A 20,883-nucleotide genomic window follows, 5' to 3' on the forward strand; every position below is an offset into this window, starting at 1 on the left:
CTCTCTCTTTCTCTCTCTACTAAGTAGTTCTGTATTTTGGATTATTTATTTATTTATTTATTTATTTAATCAAAAAATAAATTCTTTTTGTCTGTGTCAATTGGGGATAGACTTGCGACTTGGACCGGCAATTTCTTTTCCGACACAGAGGAAAGATAATAAAAGATAATTAATGTTTGCCTACCAAGCACTAATTTCTACTTATTTTATTTTATTATTATTGTTATTATTATTACGATATCTCTATCTCTATTATTGCAAAAGTCACATTTTTTTTTGTCACCGTTGATTTTTAGCCTACCATAAGATCGCACATATACGTAACATTTTCATTTTTTTAACTTGATGAATAAGGTGCGTTGTTTTTAACTTGCACACATATAAATTACATTGTTAAAATTTAATCAAATAACTAAAAAAAAATTACTCTGTTAGAGGGTAAATAAGGTGTCTTACCGTGTTTCACAAAAAAAAAAATCAATAAGATTAATGTATAAAAACCATGAAAAATTTTGGCAGGATGAGAGAAAAAAATACCATATCAATAAAATACAGTCTTTAACCGTTAAATTTTCATCAAATTTTATTAAGCCTCATTCATTTCACCGATTCGAGTTTTGCTACAGTAAAAAGCTCTTAAAAACAGTCACATCTAACTTTTTTACTACAGTAAAAAACTCTCACATAAAATCACATCTCAACTCGAATTAAAAACTTGAATCAACGAACTAAACGAGCCCTTAAACTATCATAATTTATTATTTTAATTTAATATGGTGGTTAAAATTTAGAGACTTTCTATGATGTTTCTTCTTTTTTGAGAATACCGGTGTTTCTTATTTATTGATTGTCAAATCTGTATTAAATATGGTTAAAAGTTAAATTAAATTAAAAAAATAATACAAATTCAATGACTGATATGATAAGCATGAAACATCAATATTCATAAAAATTAGAATAATTATGTATAATTCAACAAAAATCTTCAAATATCTATTAAAAAGAGAGAGAGAGAAAGTCAAAAAAACAGTCCAATGGGTATCCTGAAATCCCTACAAGTTTCTCTTTCTGTCCCAAATTCCACGCGCAAAAAATCCTCTCCCTAATTCTTACATTATAAAAATTAGAATAAGGAATCATTAATTACTTTAATTAATCCCTTCTCTCTCTTTTGGGGGCTGTCCAATGTCTCACTGGCTCGTGTTTTGTCTTTAATTATTGTTTATCATTAAATTAAAGATTATAGATAAGATCGCAATAATTACATTTAAAATTTAAGACCTGTTTAGTTCACTGATTCGAGTTTTTAATTTGAGTTGAGATGTGATTTTATATAAGTTTTTTACTGTAGTAAAAAAGTTAAATGTGACTGTTTTTAAAAAAAATTTAGTATAATAAAATTTGAATTCTAAACTCGAATCGATAAAATAAACGAAATCTTATTGTGAAATTACTGCTTTGTCCTGTCCTTTTCTTTTCCTCAAAGGTCTACATAGCTAAACCTCAAAATGGGTCTTGGGGGGTTACCCTACACATTCTGGGCATGCGGGTTGCGTTCCGTGGGGCCCACAATTTTTTGTTTCCGTCCGTTTAAACTTTGCAACTTTGGACTTTCCTCTTTCTTTTTTCAATAATTCAGGACTTTTTAGGGAATGGAGGGAAGCAAAGCTGCCAAATTTGGAAAAGTCTTTAAAAAGAAAATAATAAGATATTATTTCAGATGTAAAAAGAAAAATTGGAAAATTAAGGATAAGAAGTCTATTTAATAGGAGGGATGGATTGGAATAATGATAGATAAGATATAAGGAAAGAAAAGTGAGAAGAAAGGGAATGATTCAGAATTTCTTTAAAATTATTTGGTATGATTGGAAGGAAAGATTGTAATTGCCAATTCTCTTATTTGGTATTAGAAAGAAGAGCACTTTACAGGAACACTATAAGTTTTAAATTTGATTGATATATACCAACAAATATAAACTATTACAAAAAATGTCACAGTTAAAGATACTTAAAAATCATAAAATTTATAAAAATTACAGCTATAAACATGAAAAATTACAGAACTCTTACAAAATCTAAAGACACTGAATGAAATACATAAAAGTACAAATATAATTTTGCTTAGTATAAAAAACTTAAATGATGTCATTGTGGTATATTTTTTAATAGTTTTAATACATAGAGCAAAAGTCAATCCAACTTTAAAAACTATGGCATATTGCTTAAATATCTCTAAGAAAGAATAGGGACCAATTTCATTTTCTTGATAAAATTACGAGTTTCTTTACACCTTTAAAAGCATTGAAGGGCACTTTCGGTTTCGTTTTTTTTCACTTTCTTCCCCCTTTTTTTTTTGTTTTTGGATCCCCTTCTTCTATTATTTGCTTCTTTAATTCCTAATTTTTATGTGTCCTCTCACCCTTATTTAGTTTTATTATCATTTTAATTCACCATTTTTTTCATTTTCTTTCTTTTTATTTGGTCCTCTGTCCTTTTTAGGGCCCATTCCTTTATGCTCTGCTTCTTTAGTAAATTTTTATTGTCCCTCTCACCTTTATTTAATCTTTTTTTTTTGTCCACTTATTTTTCAAGTTCCTTTTTTTTATTGCTTTTTTCCTTCTCTTAATACAAATATAGAACTTAATCAAAACTTAATACAAGGATAGAACTTATAAAACTACACTCACGTGTATAACACGTGTACTTTTTCCCTAATGGTCGTGTTGAAATAATTCATTCTTATATATGTCCCTACCTAAATTTTTTTTGAATGAAATCATGCCAAATACATTTTTCTTTGTATGTACACAATAAATAATTTTCAATGTATAGATAAAAAACAATCCGTTTTCAACGAATCCCCCTCCCTCTTTTTTCCTTACTTTTCATTTTTTTAATTTTTTGCCCTCCCTTCTTTTTCATTTATATTCTTTAGTCCTTTATTCTTTTCATCCACATTTTTCTACTACTTTTTTTTGTTGCTTTTCAAATGGGTTACACTTTTTTCCTAATCTACTCTTGTTAAAATAAATTTTCTCAAATGTGCAAATGCCGAATTTTCCTTTTCTTGAAGTCATTTTTGTCATGTTATACAACATTTTCAAATAAATTTTCTATGTTATATCATAAATAATTTATTATCTAACTTTGCTCTTTGTAATTTATAAATATGTACTAAATAATTTTTTGTTTACTAAACTCAACTATTAAAAGAATAATGAATATGTACAATTAAATTTTAGAAGGAATGTAGGATTTTTCATATCTAAAAGATGTAAAAAAATGCACGCGTGTACTAATAACTAGTAGCTAGTAAAAATATTTAAATTTACTTTTTTTTGACTTTTTAAATATTAATTTGATTTTTTAAATCAACAGATTGTGTGTGTATATATATATATATATATATACAGGCATATATAAGAGTTCGTTTAATTTACTGATTCAAGTTTTTAATTTGAGTTGAGATGTGATTTTTATGTGAGAATTTTGTACTGTAGTAAAAAAGTTAGATATGATTGTTTCTAAAAATTTTTTATTATAATAAAACTCAAATCAGTGAAATTAACGATGCATAAATGTGTGCATACACATACGTTCTTTATATAATGCATATAACGTAATTACTTTTACTTTTATCTGATACTAGTAAAGAGGGGTACGTGCAAAAGCACGAGCATTATTCTTAAATTATATGCTGTACATAAGTTGTAGTGTTTTTTTTTTGTATTTATTTTTATTATTATTCAATATAAGTTGTAGTGTTGTACTATATATGTGGTCTACGTACAATTAAAAAAAATTTAAATGGGAAGTTCAAAAAAAAAAGACTAGAGTCTAAATTATTTTTGATTTATGTATAACATTTATATATAATATTAAAGTCACGTAAATAATTATAAAATTTTTAATGATATTCATTAAGTATATAATAATATGTATATAAAATAATAAATTTTTTATTTTGTTAACTAAATAACATTTTTTTTATTACATTATGAGGATGTTTGGTGGAGGGATTTGTTCCCTGATTCGAATCATGATTCATGATTCGCTACAGTATTTTTTCTCACAAAAAATTTACATAAATAAAAAATGATTTGAATCACATAATTTGAATCATCCAACCAAACGTTCTCTGTATATTTTTAAGACACCATTTAACACGCGTTGCTGCCATGGGAGTGAGTATTACGATAGGTGCTCTTAAAGCGTCGTACTTCCACTTGAATAAATTGTTAGAATTAGGTGCCTATAAAACGTAAGGATATAATCATTTTTAGACATCATTATAAATAAAATCACGTGACAGCAAACAGTTAACAAAAAGATTACAAAATAATTTAAAAGTTGGGGACGAACAAATGGTGCATATTAAAATTTAGAGAGCATGTTGTAATGGTATTAAGAATTTGAGAAAAATATGTATTTTTTATTTCTTCTTTCTTATACCTTTAAATTTGTCCGTTACAAGGGTCTCTTTCGAGTTGATAACTAGATTGGTGCAATGATAAGAATGTATGCTAATTGATGTGTTAATTATAAATTTAACATTTGAATGTAAAAAATACTCTCTAATGTAATGCTATTTATTGTGTTAAATTTTCTACATGCTATATTTTGTCACAAATTTCATACTAAATATAACATATGAGAAATTTGACATTTTATTGTTATTAGTTGAAATGTTTATTTTTTCACGTAATCATTACAACTTTTGTATTTTCTAATTATTTTAAAATAAAAATTTACTTTTACAATTTTCAAAACTTAATTATTATGAGAAAAAGTATATTTGGTATTGTAAATAACATTATATATTTAAGTAAAAATAAAAATAACATATCATATTATACTTTTTTATGCTAAATATACAATTTAACATTAGTATTTTTATTAGATATGGTCTTGCTTCACGGCCTCACTTTTAAGACCTCTATTTACCAATGCGTCATGCAACAATGATTCTCTTCTTTCATGTGAGTGATCTTATATACTCGTGTTAAGTTCAACTCAGTTCAAATAGTAAGCACAGTTTAAATTCGTGTTTGGTAAGTTCGCATTCTGAATTTGGATGTGCGATGATTTTCAAAATGATATTGGAAGATGAAGGGCGAGATAACATTAATGAGTAAATGACTACAAAAATCAAGTAAATGGCTGTTTTTTACCATTTTTTTTAAATGACCAAACTTTTTATTTTTTAAACAAATGCTAAACTTTTTTTTTTAAAAAGCAAAATGACTTTTGTTTTTCACCAGTCAATCAGTGATTTAAATATTTATTATTATAATTTATCATCAATAAACATGTAATTTGTCAATTGAAATTGATTAATTACTAATTAATTTTAGTTAAATAGTAATTAATATAGATTAATAATAAAAATTCATCGAGTTAATTGGTGATAAACTTAAGTCAATCAGTCATTGACTGCTAAGTCAATTAGAGCCCTTTTGGAATGTATACTCAAACTATGATTATTGATTCTGATATTTGAAATTCAAAATTTTTGTTAAAAGAAAATATTGTAGCAAAATAAATGATTTGAGTTTGAGTACATGAAACAAATAGACCTATAATGATAGACTAATCAATCGGTGATTAATTACTAAGTTATTAGTGATTCACCACTAAATTAATAAAAGAAATGACCATTTTGTTAACTTTACAAAACTTAACTTCCGTTTGTTTTATTGGTTTAATTAAGTTCAACTCAGTTCGAACAGTGAGCACAGTTTAAACTCGTGTTTGGTAAGCTCGCATTCCGAATTATATTATCCGTTTGAACTAAGTTAAACTGTCCAACAAAGTTTAGCTCTCCCTTAAGTTCAAACATTCAAACAATTTTTGAACAGTACAAAAGTGCCCGTTATCTATGTTTTTCACACCTATTAAACACAAATTCGAATTTTATTTCCTGTTCAAATTAAAATTTTAACTGCACATCTAAATATTAATTTAAACTACACATTTTAAATTTTTCTGTTCAAACAAAAAAGTTAAAATCAATAAAATTCAAACCAACGAACTGAAAAAGGCTTAGTTATTTTTTAAAGAATCCTTAAAAAAAGCCTTATATGTTATTATGTCTTTTTAGTAGAGGAAAAAAATTGTTTCAAAAATCTCGTTCATTTAACCGATTTGAGTTTTCAGTTTTAATTTTATCACAATAAATTTTTTTATAAAAAGTTACATTTAATTTTTTCACTACAATTAAAAATTATCATACAACTCAAATTAAAAATTAAAATCGACGAACTAAACAGAGCCGAAGACTATAACGAGATTACGAGAGGTAATTCCCTATGCTTTTATTTTGGAACAAGAACTGAGAAATATCAAAAACTGGCGCCCACGCTTTCAAATTAAGCACAGAGTAAGAGAGAGAGGACAGAGAAAGAAGAGAGAGAAAGAGCTGAACTCCAACATCATTGGCATTCAGTCACCGGACAAGATGCTGATCAGGACTCCGCCGCCAAAGAGACCTCGAGCCGCCGCCATGGAGACCGGAGCTACCGGCAGCCCTCCGCCGGCGGCCGGCTCCGACCGAACTCTCGTTATCTACGAGGATCCTCTCTCCGCCACCCCTCCGCCGGCGGCCGGCTCCGACCGAACTCTCGTTATCTACGAGGATCCTCCCTCCGCCACCCCTCCGCAGCTCGACTCCTCCTCCTCTCACCAGATGCTCTGCACCTACCAGTGTCGCCAATTGGTTTCTGCATTTCTCTTCTCTTCTTCTCTTTTATCGATCGATCGATTAATTTCATTATGATTCTTCAATTCTAAGTCTGTTTCCCTTTCCGATTCTTTAGGTCAAAGCGGATTTTCTGGTCGCCTTGAGCAGCGCGGAGAAGGAGGCTCGCGATTGTCAGTCCAGTTTGGAGGCGATGAATGAGAAATTCTCCAAAGTTGGTTGGTTTTCACAACGCAGTTGATAGGATTTGCATCTTCTAATTTGTTATTTTGCTTCGTGATTTTTGCAGTAATCAACCGTTGATATTGCACTAAAATTTGTAACCTATAACAGTTTTTTTTGTTGTGATTTTTGTTATCTGCTTTTGATTGAGGCATATTTGTTACAGTAATAACTTTTAATAATATGTACTTCCACCAAAAAAAAAACAAAGAACCCCTTAGTAATATGTACTTTATGGTTCTTACTGGTGGTAACATGTAGAAGTTTGGGTGTGACATGCATTTATTACATGTAACAATGACTTTAGAAATGAGTAATAACAAAATATAACTGGTGCTATACTGTAACAAACATATATTCATATGTGAATGACTTTGGAAAGGTGTAACGGAGAACGAATAATTGATGTTACACCCCGGCTTACGTGGTACAATGTAGAATGACCCAATCTAAAACCCTACTTTTATATTATCATCCTTTAAGCACAGCCATGAAAAATTGGTTGCTTGGTTGTTGCAAAGTGGATATTGCTTGCTAGGAATGTTGTCTTTTTGGCAGGGTTATATGTACTACCTACATGTCCCCCAATATAATTGCCGTTTAAGTAGTACCCGGTTTTCGGAATTGTTGTTTTGATTGTCTGTGAAGTGGTGTAATTAAAGCTTTTATGTCCTAATTCAATTTTAAATGTTGCAGAAGCTGAGAGGAAGAAGTATCTTGATCAATTCTTATATACAGAGCAGGAACTTGCTGCTGCAAAAGGACGCGAACAATCACTGCAAGAACAGCTTTTGAAGGATGTCACTGATTCTCAGGAACGTTTTAGAAAGCAAATAGAGTCATACAGCAAACTTGAGGTAGGTTTTTTATTTTTTTTATTTTTTTTTATTTTAATAATGAACAATGATTGATGATTTAATTCCTTCTAATGCTTAAATAATTTCATTACGACTAACATCTACAGGTCAAATAGAAATAGGTTGGCAAACTGTTTGCGTGTACTTGGAGAATGTTTTGATTGTATTTTTATTTTACCAATGACACTAGAGTAATCAATTTTAAATGTTTTGATTGTATTTTTATTTTACCAATGACACTAGAGTAATCAATTTTACATATCATATGGATCCATATAACTTCTTTCATTTTATTTGTTTTTTCCTTTATCTGGTTTAGGTAAAGCTCCAAAGCGAAATGAACCTCCGCATGAAAGCCGAGTCTTCTGCAGCTTCAGCCGAAGAAGATGTAGGTATTTTGAAGGAAAAACTAAGCCATCTTTCTGAAAGCACAGGAAGGGGGAGAAGATGTCTCGAAAGTGAGATTGAACAGCTGAAAGGAGACTCAAAGCTTTCAGCTACTAGAATAAGTGCTGAAGTGAGTGGTGCATATGTGCTCGTTGAGTCGCCTGCATTGAGCCATTTACCACACGTTATTTAACTTATATAGTTTTTTCTTTGAAGCTTGAACGAATGGAGTTCAGAGCTAACAATGCAGAGAAAGAATCACAGCTACTGAAAGAGCAGCTAGAAGATTCACAGAAGCAATTTAAGGAGGTTTGTTTCTCACTCTCCTATTTATATGGATTTTGGCTCTCATCTATACAACACACATATTCCTCTCTCCTCTTCTCTTTCTCTTTCTACATTTTGCTCTTCCTAGTCCTACATCAAAACTCTTTGAGTCTCCGTTTTAGCGTGATATCTATTTGTTTTAATTTTGTATCAGTTTAGTGGTGGATTAATAATCTTATTACATTTCTTTTCCCAGTGTTTGCACCTGAAGGGTGAACTAGAGAAGAAATTGTCAAGTTTCACATTTCAAGAAGTTACTCCTAGTCCTACGGAGAGTCATATTTTGGTTAAACATCTGCAAGAAGAGCTTAGGAACTATGTAAGTTTGTTGCATATTTCTACCCCTTTGTAGTTGGCCTCTCAAGCTGTCAATTTGTGATGATTAGCATCAAGTAAAGTTACTGCCATTCGAAAAATTTAAATCTTTGTTCTCATCTGTCTTGTTTATTTCCTGCCATTTTGTAAATTGTACACTATCTTACTGCTATTTCTTATTATAATCCATAAAGGTTTATCATTTATGCTATTGCTCGATCATTCATATTTTGCTAGTAGAATCAAGTATCTCTATAATAGCATAGATGATATAACTTACGCATTAGCTAATGTAAGTATGTTGGATCGGGTGTGTGGTATTTCACGTCAGAAGTTTCAGCCTGTCCAGGCTTAAATCCGTCAATTTTAATCCCCAAATTCAGCTATACTTATATAGGTATATTCCTTATTCTTAGTTAGATGGATGTTTTTTGTCATCAGTGTTTCATCGCCCTTTGGTTATTGTTGTTTCCATTGTACTCCTTTTCTGTTCTTTCTGAGGATACCTTGTCCTCAAAGCTTTCAGTTATTTGGCTTTAATAAATTTACGAAATTCTTTTCTTGTTCTTTTTGCGGATACCTTGTCCCCAGAGCTTTCTGCTGTTTGGCTTCCATGAACTAATAAAATTCTGTTTCTCGCACCCAAAAAAAAAAAAAGGAAAGAAAAAAAAAAGAAAAGGAAAACTTATACAGAGGGGTTTCAGTTGGGAGAAAGTGTCATACCACTTTAGGTGGGTGATTAATTGGTTTGAATTCACGTTTCACTAATTGAATGAGTAATGAGCGTGAGTTCAGTTGAATAATATTCTTTAGCTCAACAAATCTAGATTGCTGCTGAATCTGTGCTAATAAGGAATTCGATAACAACCTAGCATCTAGCCCTTTAGCAATATTGCTGGGCTAAGCTCCTGCAAAAGTTATCTTTAGGGGTCCAAAAATCTCTTATTTGCTGTTGTTTGGGTATTTAGTTGGTATCTAACGGGACAGTGCTGGGATGAGTATTTGGCGATAAAATGTATGATACTGTACATCACATCAGTTTTCCGTTTGAGCTTAGTAGCATTCTTGATTTATTGCAGACTAGACTCTAGAGGTACAACTGTTGTCCAAATAAGTGAATAAAATCATTTATGTTCTAAGAGGATGCAACCTATGTAAAATAGATGGTTTCTCCCCACCCCTGGGAATATAGGATAATTTATTCCTGATTAATGTATGACGCTAGTTGCTAATATCACCTAATTTATAATTTCTGATCAATTTTTAGATTGCATTTATTGATTTAAACAATGAAGTACGAATAAAACTAGTTGAGCCCTGTTGGGTTAATTACTAGGTAAAGAGTTGGTGTAATTTTACTTATTCGTGGAATTTCATTACTAGGAGGCTGAAGTGAGAGAAGCTAGGAAGTTGAAATCATCTCATGAAAATATCGAGTTGTTGAAGGAAAAACTTTTGGAAGAAAAAGGTCGTCGAGAGAGGGCAGAGTCAGAATTGTCTAAATTACAAGAGATTCAGCTAAGTATGAAGAAGTTGGAGGATGAATTGTCATTTTGGAAGTTGGTGACTAAAGACATTCCTGGAGTGTCTTGTTCTGAGGACCTACCTGTCAAGTTTGCAGCTTTACAGAGGTAAGCATGTAGTTTTCATAACAGTAGTATGAGACCGAAGTTTGTTTTATTTATTTATTTATACTCTTCAGGTCCCCTTTCCTCAGGTGGACAAAGGGAAAATCAAACCTTAGTTTATAGGTTGTACTTGTATTCATTTGTACAAGCATGCTTTTGTTATCTTTCATTAGTAAAATTTTCACTTTGATGCAGAGAGGTTATTGATGGCACAATGAAGGTCGGTGAGGTAAATGCTCGCCTGAAGCAATTGGAGGTCGCTTTGGATTCTGCTCAAATAGATAAACAAAAAGCCGAAGCTGAGGCTGCTTTGGCCAAGGAGAAGGCAGAAGTGTTGAAATCTGAGGTTAAGCAGATTCAGACGATGGTAAATCTTCATTCTTGAATTAGTTATTTATAACTGAAAAGAAATTTCAAGTCAATTGATTAACGTAGTATATAGGTAGATGGGGACACCTGAAGAAGGGATTATGTTAAAAGATGTCTTGATTTGCAATTCTGATATAGCTAATGGTGTTCTATCCTTGTATGACCAGGAGAATTTCTTCACCTATTTCAATTTTGTCCATCAAGCATATAAGAACAGTCATCTTATGGTTACATTATGATTTTTCTGTGAATAGGAGTAGGACTCCTACTTTTTCCAACGGCAGCAAAAAATCTTCGCCGTATGTGGGTTTTTCCAAGTGTTTTATTGTTAAGTATAATAAAGGATAATTATAGGGCAATTGTTTTTATTTCTCCACTTTTTATGGATTAAAAAATGGGAAATTCGCAGCTTACCATGGTCACTGATGAAAGGGATAACTTGAGAAATATTGTTAATGAGTTGAAGAAATCCAATAGTGGTGAAGCAGGGAATCAAGAAGCAAGTGGAACTGGAACACTTATTCAGGTCAGGAAAATTTATTTATTTATTTATGTTTTTTTTCCTTTTCTAGGATAATTTTAAGTGGCGGGACTTCTCCTAAGGTCCTTTCTTTGGTCGTTTTGTTTGCCCTTGCAGGGGCTTGAATCATGTATTGAGAAGAAAGAATGCTATATTAAAGAGTTGGAGACTAGTTTAAGTGTCCAAAAGGAAGCCAATAATTGTCAATACGAGGAAGTTAAGTTACTCAATGAGAGGTTAAATAATGAAGCAAAAAGAATAAAATCACTGGAGAGGGAGAATGATAGGCTTCGTTCAGAGATCTCTTTATTGGAGTCCAAGGTAGGCCCCAATAACATCTTGAGGATTATGGACATTGTCATTTTTCTTGGTGCACCTATAGTGGATGCTTACTGGAAGGCTCTATTCTTTTTAGGTTTTTTCCCCTTCCTAAAAGACTAGATGCAATATGAGCTTTTCCTAGCATCTTTATCTTTTCTCTAAGCAAGGGGACTGGAAATAGAAAAATAAAAAGAATATGGCCCGACTTTTGTGTGTGTTTTCCACATACATGCATGTCTTACAATTGAACTCCACGTTTTGGTTCTTATATGCTTTACTGTTTAGCTTCACCCTGATACCTTTAACTTCTTGCCAGGACTTCCAAGCAAAAAGATGATTGCTCTGCTAATTTTAATTTATTTTATTTTTTACTCGAAAACGTATTGGTATGCTTATTGAGTTACATCAAATCCCATCTCTTTTATTTTTTAATCTCAGTGTCTTCTCACATCACTGAAAAACGATCAACTTTCTATGAAAACGTATTGGTATGCTTATTGAGTTACATCAAATCCCATCTCTTTTACTTTTTAATCTCAGTGTCTTCTCACATCACTGAAAAACGATCAACTTTCTAAAAAGCTCACTTTCTTTTGTTATTGACTTCTTGCCTAGTAATATATACTGTCTTTTTTCCCCCCTTGCAAAGCTGGGCCATGGTGATTTTTCTGCTGCAAATACCAAAGTCTTGCGCATGGTAAATACTTTAGCAGTCGATAACGAGGCAAAACAAACCATAGAGGCATTAAGAACTGAGCTACAAAAGACGAAAGAGAGGTTACAAGCCGTTGAAGAATTGAAAAGTCAGTCGGGTATAAGCGCTGTTCCTTGAATGGAAGAATCTTTATGTTTCTCCAATCTCGTTCCTTTTAAAATGACTTTTTCTTATAAATTATGACGGAGATTAACCAAGTTAATATGGTATGACTTATTTATGCTTTTGGATTTCTAAGAATGTTGTCAATCAAAAGGCTATCTTGCATTTTGTACTTTTTAACTTTATACTTGCGTCTGAAGACAATATATTACTGAAAGAAAACTTACTAGTCTGGTAAACTTTACAGGTGACTCTGGGAAACTAGTCGATTCATACATTTCAGGGAAGATAACACAGTTAAAGGAACAAATTGCAACATTAGAAAAACGTGAAGAAAGGTTTCTTTCTTGATAAAGATCTGTGCTTATCTTTCTAGTCATATCTAAATAGTTGTAAACTTATGCCGTTCCAATTTGACTGAAACATTTGAATTTGACCACTCAACAGATACAAGACCGTCTTTGCCGATAGAATTTCAGTGTTCAGAAGGGCATGTTGTGAAATTTTCGGTTACAAGGTAATCTACATGTCGCTATCTGTGTTCCCACCCCCTCCTTTTTAGTGTTCTGTTCTTTTAAAACTTGATCATAATGCGATAGCCTGATTTGTTTTAGATAGAGATTTTAGGTGGAGTACAGGGACTAATTCTGTCTCCATTGAGTTAATTAGTGGTTACATGTTTAATTTACTTTTGACACGACGTAGGTCAACTTATTTTGTCATCTTACTTATCAGAAATCATTCTCACAGAAAGTGTAGGTTTTAAAATGATCGTTAAAACTTGAAGTCTAACGATTTTCGATTCTTTTGATGAATGTTTCTATCAATTGCCCCTTTCTCTTTCATTCCCCTCATGTTCTATCATGTATTTTAACGGGTTTACCGTTTATGCTAATATCTTTATCTTAAAAATAGGATTCTTCTGCAAGTACTCCAGTTCATTTTGGTTATATCTCTACGTGCTTTATTTAGATATTGAACACATCCATATGTGGTGTATTTAGATATATGCAATAAGAGGGAAACCTTGACATTAGAGCATCTCCAATGTAATGCTATAATTAATGTGCCAATTACAAATTTAACATTTGAGTGCAAAAAACACTCTCCAATGCAATGCTATTTGTTGTGCCAAATTTTTCATATGCTATAATACTATGTGGCAAATTTCCCACCAAGTATAGCATATGGGAAATTTGGCATTTGATTATTATTGGTTGAAATGTTTACTTTTTCCATGTAATCAATGCTTTTGCATTTTCTAATTATTTTAAAAAATAAAAGTTTATTTTAACAACTTCCAAAGCTTAATAATTATAGGAAAAAGTAGATTTAGTATTTAAAATAGCATTATGCATTGGAACAAAAATGAAAATGACATCCCATATCATAGTTTTTGATGTTAAATATACAATTAGCATTAGCATTTGCATTCGAGATGGTCTTACCAATAAATATACCTTTTTGGTCAGATTGTAATGGACGACCAACAGCGGCCTAATGGAATTCCGGTAACACGATTTACTCTCCAATCCATTTATGCACAAAGCGATGACGAGAAGCTTGAATTTGAATATGAATCAGGGAATACAAATATTTTGGTAAGATAGTCAACTTCGGTCATATAGTAGGATTTCCTGTGTCGTACAAAAACAAATGGAAAGTTGTGTTTAGAATTTGTTCTAAACTTATGAGCTTTAAACCATTTTTTTTTTTCCTTATCAACAGGCAAACAGTTATAGCTCTCAGCGTGAGATATCACAGCAGGTACTTTTTTCGATTTTTGTTTTCATACCGTTTGGTAGTAAGGACACTGCTTCTCATTGTAGTTTAAATTCCATCCTGCATTTAGATCAGTATCTTGAGAATCCATGCCAGAACAGTGAAAGATGTACAAGTTGTTGGATTGTTTGTTTTCTATGACATGTTAAAATCAATCATTTATTACCCTTTCTATGACATGATTGTTACGTAACCATCGGCAGTTGCTCATTAAATATAGAAATGTGATGACGTGGCGTGATAAGAATCTAATGGTCATATACACACATGTGTGTCTTGGTTTATCCATGCTTTCCGATATGGATGCAACTCATTTGATGACTGCGCATCTTGCAGGTTGAGATATATATTCGGAAGTTAAATTCGATTCCAGCTTTCACTGCTAACTTGACAGTGGAGTCTTTCAACAGGAGAACCCTGTCCTAAAATGGTTCAACTCACCTTTGAATTGGCATAAATCCATCTCTACCGCAGATGACTCGACGGGTCGTATGAATCTTTGACATCCTAAACAGTCTTGCATGTTGTTGGCTTTGTTTGCTGTTCCTGTAATACGTCCACATAAAATGTTTTTGTTTCTGCTTATGCAGATAGCCATGAGAATTGAGAAAGAAGGTTTGGAAATGTGATCTGGGTTTGTGGCAATATGTTGAATGGATGTTTGTTATGTCTTATTGAACATTTTGAGTTATATATTGAACTTTTCATAATTTATTATGTGCAATATCTTTATATTTATGATAACAGTGTATCGTTGATGTAGACCTTAGCACAGAGGATTACTGTGCTAAGGTTGGAAACATCTGACGCTGTTCCTCTGTCTTTTTATTTTGACAATATCGTCCCTCAACTTGTATTTTAGTAAATATTTGGACCAATTGAAAACGACTGTCTAATTTTGGGTGTAGAAAAAAAAAACACGTATCAAAATTAAAATCGAAAAACAAATATATATATATATATATTTTTTAGTAAATTCATGTTCAACTGCTATTTCTTCGAAAAGGGAGAAAATTTCAGAAAGTTGGATATTTTCTTTCTTTCTTTCATTTTTTTTTGAAGTAAAAACGTCTGATGATTTTAACTCGATTCCAAAAAAACAAATGTCATTTTCAAAAAAAAAAAAAAAACCACTATCACGTAGTTTTATCAATAAACGACAAAGAACTTTTAAATGACAAACTTTCATATCGTTTATTTGCTCAAACGAACAAACTTTACGATCAACAAACCTGTCGTTTTTTCTTTTGACAAGAACCAACCTTTTTTGTTATTTTTATTTATTTATTTTTTAATGTGAAAACCTTTCGTTTTTAAGCTAAGAGGAAAACAAATACTGAAACAAACGACAAGTCGTTTACTATCGAAGCCAACATATCATTCTCTCAACTTAAAACGACATGTCACGTTAAAACTTGAGATCCCTGACCATCTCTTCCAAGCCCCAATTTCCCACTCCTCTCGCCGGTCTTCCCTGAGCCACAGCCTCCATTTCTTGAGTACGATTTTCATTTTCTATTTGTTGTCCATCTTTTGTTTCATTTGAGATTATTCTGTGTAATATATTTATATATTTTTTTTTAATTTTGGGATCTTTTTCTGAAATTTCTATGTTTGCTCTATGTTTCTCTTTGTTTTAAGTTTGTTTCTTTATCTATTACTCTTTGATTCTTACTTTTTCCCCTTTATATTATAATATTATGTTCATACTTACGGAGGTTAATTTGTATATTTTTAAGTCTCAAATTTATTGTAAAGCTTTTGAATTGAAGGAACTTATGTATGTATGTATGTATGTTAATAATGCAGATATATTTATGTTTTTTTTTTTGGGGCATATTGTGGGGAATTAAATGATGGTCAGAACCTGTTTGATAAAATGTCTAAGAGAGAAATTTATATATGTGGAAATCCTTTCAAGTCCTTCTATAACTAGTTAGTTGTATAATGCATGAAAGGTGTTTGATGGAATAACCAACATATTTATATATATATTTTATATATTTGGCTCAATAAGCTTCAGTTTGATGTATAATGCATAAAAGGTGTTTGATGGAATAACCAAAATATATATATATATATATTTTTTTTTTTTGCAGAATAAAATTTAGGTTAAAAAAAAGCCAGTTTTGGTCTCTGTTTACACCTTTTGAACTTTGAAGCTCCACAACAGAAAAATGGCTTCCTTCTGCAGATCAGCTCTAATGGCGGGCACTAGATTATCCATGGCGGCTCGTCGCAAAGTCCCAACCCCCAATTCCCAGTACCTCATTTCTTCTCCATTCTCTTCAGATGCTGGAACTAACCCTCAAGCTTCACGGTACAATAACACTGTTATCATTTTGAATGTTATATTCTTTGATTCTGAATTATGTTTTATTGATGTTATTGTGAAGTGAAGGACTGTTTCTGCTTTTGGAAAGGTCGAGTCATTGAAACCACTTCACCGTCTCAATACACCCGCTCCCATCAAATCCAAGGGACTTTTGGTCCAAACGAGCCCCCAAATTTGCGTGGCGATCTGATCTTTTGATTGCGAACTTGTCGAAAACCGTTCTGCAGATCCGAAGAAGATTGCCTCGCCAAAAACAATGCACCCTGAGATAACCAAAACTTTGACGAATTTTGAGCAGCTACATTTGGAGGACCAATTGCCGGTCGGGGGTTTGATTGCCTGAGACTCGGAGGCTGTACACTTTGTTACAATCGCCTCGTGTTCATAAGAAGTCGCGAGAGCAATTCGAAATCAGAACCAATAAGCAGTGTTTGGTCATACAAACGACGGAGAAAGATGAGTGGAAAAGGAAATTCTTTTGGTTGAAGAATGGCCGTGCTTTCCTTTGATTCTACCTCCCGGAGCTGACTTTTTTCTCAAGGTACCATATTATGTTTTTTTGTTCATTTGTTTGGTTTAACTTTTTTATTTTTTGGTTGTCAGTGAACATATTACTGGATGGTTTTGCATAAATGAGTAAAAAGAATGTCTTGATTACTGAAATTTTGGACTTTGTATCATTCAGCTTATTTGAACTTGTTTATGAGTTGCTTCTTAATTGAATTATCCATTTTCTTATGTATTTTCTTTGAATTCTATAGTGTTTTGTGCATGGTGCATTGGTTGAAGTTGGAGCAATTACTTCTACAATGATAATTTTTCTCCTGCTTATATAGTAATAGTTGTCTCTTTTGACAACTTGGAGTGGTGTTTTTATATATGTATTTTTTGTCATAGTTCATCGACTGCATGCATATTTATGAATTGAATTGCACCCTCACTGGCTTCACAAAATGTATAGTTGGCAGAAATAGTCGTGGAAAACAGAACATGATTATAGCTTAACATGTGTCGATTTGTGGGGTCGGAGGGAGGGGGGGCCGAGTTAGAATTCTTTTCACAATCATAGCGAATTTCACTTAAATGATTAGTTGTTCCAGATAACTTGTTAAAGTTACTGGTTGTATAGACTCGAACTTCTCTTTCTATATGACATGTCGTTAAACCTCACGGCCATAGGTTAGAATTTTCGGGATTACATTGATATATCCCTTGGTTGATCTCATCTGTGTCAGTACGTCGATTCCTTGAAGCTCGCGGCAGAGTTTGGTTCCCAGAAGCACTGTTGATTTTGTTAGCTATTTTCTTTTGTTGCTGACCTGGAATTATACCCTGCAGATGTATTGTCATTTTCCGCTCTGAACTTTCCACATTAATCATATCTTGTTGCATGGTGCATCCTACTCAACGTGTTGCATATTTTTTTAGAATTTCTTTATCTACTGATTATCATCATTTCATGGCCTTCATAGCTAACACTGAAAATGATTCCGGGGTTCCGTCATTTCATGTTACATTGGCCTCTGCATATCAATCGTTTTTATTCTACTCATCTTGGTTCTGCCATTTTTTCTTTGTATTTCCTTTTATTTTTGACTTCTGGTCTTTGTTTCATTTGGTATAGGGTATTACATAATAGTACACATTCTTATTAATGTTTTAAGTTTCAATTAGTATAGGGTATTACATAATAGTACACATCAATGTCGTTTTATTCTTATTCTGGCATTTTTCTTTTCCTTTTAAGAAACCGGCTTTTGCTTAACATTATTTTGAAATGAGCTATTTGTTATATACATATATGTGTGTGTGTGTGTTTTCCTTTTCAGAAAATACAAACATAGTTGAGGGAGTTCTTTTTTTCCTTATCACAAGCCGCGTGACGTACAAATGAACACCTTTGAACAAGGAATCCCAATAGTAAATTTTAATAATTGATCATTTATTTTATAACTCAAACTATACTGAAACTTAACAGTCCCCATTTTTTTTTTTTCCCTGCAGATCCAAGAAATTCCACAGGTTTTGGATAAAACTTTGCAATCCCCATTTCTCCTTTTTAATTGACATAGACTCATGTCCTCTACTAAAATGAGGAGATAGCTCAGCTAGTAGAGCATAGGACTGAAAACCAATCCTTTTAGGCTTTTCCTACAAATTCCTTAAAACAGTTCTCCACCAAGCCCTGATTTACTAGAGTATGGCCCTGTTTCTTTTTAGAGAAAGTTAGGCCCCGTTCACTTCACCGATTTGAGTTTAGAATTCGAGTTTTGCTACATCAAATTCCTTAAAACAGTTCTCCACCAAGCCCTGATTTGCTAGAGTATGGCCTTGTTTCTTTTTAGAGAGAGTTAGTGAACTCATCCGTTGAATGCATTGTTCTAAGATTTTTATTTTTTATTCTTGATTAATACTCTTTTGACTAATATAGTTTTTTAGTTAAAGAGTACTAATCAAAGGATAAAAATTTAAAACTCGTGCATTTTAAGGGGCATTTATCTCATTTTCTTTTCTTTTTATGTGATTTTCTGTTGAAAAGAAAAACATGAGGTGTCTTCAATGACCTGGGCTACGCAAAACTCATCTAGTCCTTAGGGGAACTCATCCGTTGAATACATTGTTCTAAGATTTTTATTTTTTATTCTTGATTAATATCCTTTTGACTAATATAGTTCTTTAGTTAAAGAGTACTAATCAAGTGTAAAGGATAAAAATTTAAAACTCGTGCATTTTAAGGGGCATTTATCTTATTTTCCTTTTTTTTTTTATGCGATTTTCTGTTGAAAAGAAAAACACGAGGTGTCTTCAATGACCTGGGCTACGCAAAACTCATCTAGTCCTTAGGGCAGTGGACTCTCATTCTAGATGATTTTTATGGTTTATTTTTAGGCTCTTTGCAGGAATACTTCAAATTCAAGGCTTTAATTGATTTATGCCATGAGAACAAAACACTTCAAAAGAATATCACGTCGTGCCATCATAATATGTTTGGAATACCAAATACACCGTTAAGCTACTGACAATCATCCATCATTGATATCGGTTGATATCCATTGTGCTACCGGTTATCAAATTGTATACACTATGATATAAGTTGGTAATTGCCATGATACTAGCATATCGGTATTCACCATGATGCTGGTCGATATCCAGGAAAATTGCAGTTATAGACAGGTGGCGATCGAACATACTACCGCCGTTTTTCACCAATACACATAAAAATTTTAAAAAAATTCCATCAAAATGATTACGAACACAAATAAATAAAAAAAATTGGTTTATTGGATTCAGAACTATGTTGTGATATTGCCGCGGCAATCATACTGCCTGGGTCGTACTATGATCGTCTTTGTCTAGTATTCCTCTCCTCCACATCCAAGATGCAATGATCTTCGTCCCCCTATGTCTCAAAATCTACAGATTCCAATGATAACTTCGTCACCTTTGTTTGTCTTCATAGCGCTGCAAGTGTCTTCGGCACGAGCTCGACGCTCCTTCGTTCTAGATCTGGAACTAGACATCGCTCGAGGAGCTTGATCGTCTTTGGTGCGATCTCAATGCTCCTCGTTTGAAGAGCATTCTATTTTTCTTTGTGGCTAGGGTAGTTCTCGCCCTTGTTTGAAGAAATCGTCAGATATGTAAAGAGAGAAGAGAGAAAGGGGGAGATTGATGGCTTGGAGATTGCATGGACAACAATCTAAGCTCGCCGACAATTTGTGAGGTTTCAACAGCAAAAATCGATGAGGAGCTTACTGACGAAATATGCGAGGAGACCACGAGAATCCGAACGCAATATGAGAAAGAACTGTGCAAACAAAGTGAAAAAGAAGAGGAATATAGAGAGGGAAAGGGGTGAGAAACCTATTCATAGAAAACCCTAACTTATTTGAGGGTATTTTAGTCTTATTAATCTTATTTTTGTTCCGTCATATGACTGAAAAACTAAGGGCCCGTCTGGTAATGTTTTTAAAATGGTTTTATTTTCAGTACAAAAATGAAAATGAGATTGTTTTAAAAATCATTCTTGAATCGATTTTGAAATTACATTTGGTGGTCTTTCAAGAGATTGGTTTGAGTATGATAAAAAAGTGAAATCGTGTTTGGTTACATTTATGTTTATTTTGAGTATATGTAGTTAATAATCTTAAATTAATATATTAAGTAATTAATAATGATAATTATTTAGAAAATAAAAATTAATATATTAATAATATAATAATAATGGATAAATTATCATTAATAAATACATTAGTAATTAAACTATATATATAATAAATTAATATGCTAAATAATTAAAAATAGTAAT

The 20,883-nt window shown here is 32.2% G+C and overlaps 1 protein-coding gene across 2 annotated transcripts; it reads left to right on the top strand.

Annotated features, from left to right (window-relative positions):
- Window positions 1–6,385: 6,385 nt before the first annotated feature.
- On the top strand, window positions 6,386–14,860 carry LOC21394248 (mitotic spindle checkpoint protein MAD1). 2 transcript variants are annotated; one of them, XM_024167796.1, is made up of 16 exons: window positions 6,386–6,715; window positions 6,816–6,915; window positions 7,616–7,776; window positions 8,096–8,293; window positions 8,380–8,472; window positions 8,687–8,809; window positions 10,189–10,436; window positions 10,629–10,800; window positions 11,212–11,328; window positions 11,440–11,643; window positions 12,293–12,455; window positions 12,708–12,798; window positions 12,908–12,977; window positions 13,933–14,061; window positions 14,189–14,227; window positions 14,579–14,860. In XM_024167796.1, exons 1-16 carry the CDS (start codon window positions 6,458–6,460, stop codon window positions 14,666–14,668), a joined length of 2,256 nt encoding a protein of 751 aa, XP_024023564.1. In that variant the 5' UTR covers window positions 6,386–6,457; the 3' UTR covers window positions 14,669–14,860. The 2 variants fall into 2 exon arrangements, with proteins under 2 accessions (XP_024023564.1, XP_024023565.1); XM_024167797.1 differs by having other exon boundaries at window positions 7,658–7,776.
- Window positions 14,861–20,883: the final 6,023 nt, after the last annotated feature.

The sequence above is a fragment of the Morus notabilis genome, unplaced genomic scaffold (genome assembly GCF_000414095.1).
Source record: "Morus notabilis unplaced genomic scaffold, ASM41409v2 Scaffold1340, whole genome shotgun sequence".
Taxonomy (NCBI): Eukaryota; Viridiplantae; Streptophyta; class Magnoliopsida; order Rosales; family Moraceae; genus Morus; species Morus notabilis.

Coding starts and splice junctions, on each gene's coding strand:
- LOC21394248 (XM_024167796.1), top strand. CDS start 6,458: ATGCTGATCAGGACTCCGCCGCCAAAGAGACCTCGAGCCGCCGCCATG. Junction 10,437..10,628: donor AAGTTTGCAGCTTTACAGAG/GTAAGCATGTAG, acceptor ACTTTGATGCAG/AGAGGTTATTGATGGCACAA. Junction 14,228..14,578: donor AGCGTGAGATATCACAGCAG/GTACTTTTTTCG, acceptor CGCATCTTGCAG/GTTGAGATATATATTCGGAA.